General features: G+C 40.6%; 1 protein-coding gene across 1 annotated transcript; it reads left to right on the top strand.

Moving 5' to 3' along the window:
* The first annotated feature begins 1432 nt into the window (after positions 1-1432).
* LOC129559149 (olfactory receptor 7A10-like) lies at positions 1433-3334 on the top strand. The gene has a single exon (XM_055430663.2). It carries the CDS (start codon positions 1559-1561, stop codon positions 2489-2491), a length of 933 nt encoding a protein of 310 aa, XP_055286638.2. The 5' UTR covers positions 1433-1558; the 3' UTR covers positions 2492-3334.
* Positions 3335-3801: the final 467 nt, after the last annotated feature.

Raw genomic sequence — 3801 nt, 5'->3', positions numbered from 1 at the left:
CCCTTAACATCACAGGTGAAGGGTGTTTCATCACGTGACAAATATCCAGGAAACATATAACCCTGTTTCTACAAGATATTGATTGTTCTTGGTATTTGTTGTTGTTGTTCATTTGCTAAGTCATTTTTGACTTTTTGTGACCCCATGGACTGCAGCATGCCAGGCTTCCCTGTCCTTCACCGTCTCCTAGAGTTTTTTCAAGCTCATGTCCATCGAGTCAATGATGCTATCTAACCATCTCATCCTCTGCCACCTCCCTTTTCCTCTTGTCTTCAATGTTTTTGGTATACCTGGTTAAAAATTTGTAAATGTGTTTTATTATTTAGTGAAAATATATTCTTTATTTTTCCATAAGAAATAGATCTTAATTCTACTCATCCCGCAATTCTCTGTTCAGGTATTTGAGATAGTCTCTCAAATTTTCTCACCTCTGAGGTATCATTATCTCACCCTTTTCTGTCTCCCAGAGAAGACAAATAACCTAGAACAAGTTACTGTATTTCACCAGGCCTCATGTTCCACTTTTGCTTTAGAGCAAGAATGAACCATTTATCTCTAAGGTCCAAAGTTGCTCTTAATTTTTAATTTAAAAATAATTTTCTTTTACAAAACATATTTATTTTCCTGCACACTGGATCTTTGGTGCTGCACGGGGCTTTCTCTAGTTGCAGTGAGTGGGCTTCTTATTGCGGTGGCTTCTCTTGTGGAGCATGAGCTCTGGGGCATGAGGGCTTCAGCAATTGTGGCACATGGGCTTAGTTGTGCTGCAGCATGTGGGATCTCCCTGGACCACAGATCAAGCCCATGTTCCTTGCATTGGCAGTTGAATTCTTATTCACTGGACCACCAGGGAAGTTCTGCTCCAACTTTTTTTTTAGATTTGATGATCCTAAGCCAGAGATAGAGGCTTTGCTGGTGACTCAGTGGTGAAGAATCTGCCTGCAATGCAGCAGACATGGTTTTGATCCCTGCATCAGGAAGATCTCCTGGATAATGAAATGGCTACCCACTCCAGTATTCTTGCCTGGGAAATCCCATGAACAGAGGAACCTGGTGGGCTATAGTTCGTGGAGTTGCAGAGTCAGACACAACTTAACAACTGAGCAACAAGCCAGAGTTCAAGAGGGTGGGTGAGTATCCCAAAGGTCAGTGGACAGTGGTTGAAATGCTGCATAGAACAAATAACAGAATGTAGGGTTCGTAAGCTTTGTCATGTTTAGTATTTTATACCCAATCCTCCACTTTAAGAAATTAAAGAAGTAAACTCTGGGTTTCCCTGATGGCTCAGACAGTAAAGAATCTGCCTGCAATGCAGGAGACCTGGCTTCGATCCCTGGGTTGGGAAGATCCCCTGGAGAAGGGAATGGCAACCCACTCCAGTATTCTTGCCTGGAGAATCCCATGGACAGAGGAGCTGGGTGGGCTACAGTCCATGGGTTCCCAAAGAGTAGAACAGAACTGAGGGACTAATACACGCACAGACTCTAGAGGCTGTCCAGTGTCTATTTAATTTTTATTTCCATTTTTTTCTCCCTTTTTCAATAGATGCATCAGCAGCATGGAGCCAGGAAATCAAACACGTGTTTTAGAATTTTTACTCCTGGGATTTTCCCAAGACCCAGAAAAGCAGTGCATCTTATTTGGGATATTTCTATCTGTGTTTGTGGTCACTGTGCTTGGGAATCTACTCATCATCCTGGCTATCAGTTCAGAACCCCACCTCCACACCCCCATGTACTTCTTCCTCTCTAACTTGTCCTTGGCTGACATTGGTTTTGTTGCCACCACAGTCCCCAAGATGATTGTGAATATCCAGACACAGAGGAAATCCATCAGCTATGCAGGCTGCATCACCCAGATGTGTCTTTTCATGGTTTTTGGAGGTATGGACACTTTTCTCCTGACTGTGATGGCCTATGACCGCTTTGTGGCCATCTGTCACCCTCTGCACTACACAGTCATCATGAACCCTCGCCCCTGTGGTCTGCTGGTTCTTATGTCTTGGTTCACCAGCTTGTCATACTCCCTGATCCAGAGTCTGTTGATGTTACGGCTGTCCTTCTGTACCAACTGGATCATTCCACACTTTTATTGTGAACTTGCTCAGGTCCTCACACTTGCTTGCTCAGACACACTCATCAATTACATCCTGCTGTATATGGTGACTGGATTTCTTGGCATTGTTCCCTTCTCAGGGATCCTTTTCTCCTACACTCGCATTGTCTCCTCCATTCTGAGAATCCCATCAGCTCATGGGAAATATAAGGCATTTTCTACCTGTGCATCTCACTTGTCCGTGGTTTCTTTGTTCTATGGGACAGGCCTTGGTGTGTATCTCAGTTCTGATTCATCTTCCTGGAGAGGCATGATTGCCTCGGTGATGTACACTGTGGTCACCCCCATGCTGAACCCCTTCATCTACAGCCTGAGGAACAGGGACATCAAGAGGGCTCTACGAAAAGTCCTTGGAAGAACACTCTGTGTTCAGTGATGTGAACACTGATCCAAGGGTTTTGAGCTGACAGTGATAGCAGTAATTGACTAAAGAAGTCCTGCGTTTTTCTTGTGTGTGTGATTTGAATAAACACGTATTTTATTTAAACAGAGCACATATATTTTAATGGAAATATCTTGCATTCAGTTCACTAAAAAATTTCACTAGAATTGTTCACTAAAAAATTGTTTTGAAACACATTTCATAAACTTAGAATTTCAGCTATTATTTAATAATTTTGTATATGTAAAGAAAGTGTTTTAAAATGACCACTGATTGAATTTTAGAATGCTCAGTTACTCAACAGGTTGCATTTACTCAGTATATTATATTGTCATTCAAGTGTTTGAAATCCTGCCTCTTTAAAAAATTTTTTTGTTCAAGTATAGTCGATTTAGAATGTTGTGTTAATTTCAGGTGCACAGCAAAGAGAATCAGTTATACATGTATCCATATCTACTCTTTTTCAGATTTTTTTCCTATATAGGTTACCACAGAATATTTAAGATTTTTTTACTGGAGTATAGTTGATTCACAATGTTGTATTAGTTTCTGCTAGACAGTAATTACATACCCCCACATTTCCTTTTGGTAACTATAAGGTTGACTTTGCGATCTGTGAATCTTTCTCTTTTCTGAGTTTGTTTGTATAATTTTTATGGGATTGCACATGTGAGTGATCATAATGATATTTGTCTGACTTACTTCACTTAGTTTGATAATCTCTAGGTCCATCCATGTTGCTGCAAATGACATTATTTTGTTCTTTTTCATAACTGAGTAGTATTCCATTATATATATGTACACATCTTCATTCATTCCTCTGTTGATGTTAGCTTGCTTCCTTGTCCTGGTTTTGGTGAACAGTGTTGAAATAAACGTTAAAGTGCATGTATCTTTTTGAATTATGGTTTTCTCTGGTTATATGCCAAGGAGTGGGATTGCGGGATCATAGTCCATATGTACTTCTATATTTAGTTTTTTAAGGAATCTCCATAGTGGCTGTACAAGTTTACATTCCCACCAACAGTAGAGGAGGGTACCCTTTCTCCACACTCTCTCTAACAAGAAATTTTGCCTTTTAGTCACATCGAGTTTTGTTTCTCATCCATTCTCTGCAAGGGACTTTGGGCAGAGTTGCCTAGTGAGTACTTTGTCTTCACCTCTTACCGTGATGACTCTATTAACCTCAGTCCTATTCTCTGCATCCCTCCTTTTACTTATCCATCACTGTAAATTGGATTGGATTTCCAGTCCTGCAGGTTGATATCAGCCACTTCAAGTACAGACTAAGAATAGTTGAATAA

This window comes from Moschus berezovskii, chromosome 8 (assembly GCF_049115385.1).
Source record: "Moschus berezovskii isolate FMDL1 chromosome 8, NW_MosBer_1.0, whole genome shotgun sequence".
NCBI classification, from domain to species: domain Eukaryota; kingdom Metazoa; phylum Chordata; class Mammalia; order Artiodactyla; family Moschidae; genus Moschus; species Moschus berezovskii.
Note: the sequence above shows the minus strand (reverse complement) of the source record. Positions and strands in the feature narration are given on the sequence as shown.

Bases quoted from the DNA above. Each gene is read 5' to 3' on its own strand.
- LOC129559149 (XM_055430663.2), top strand. From the start codon at position 1,559: ATGGAGCCAGGAAATCAAACACGTGTTTTAGAATTTTTACTCCTGGGA.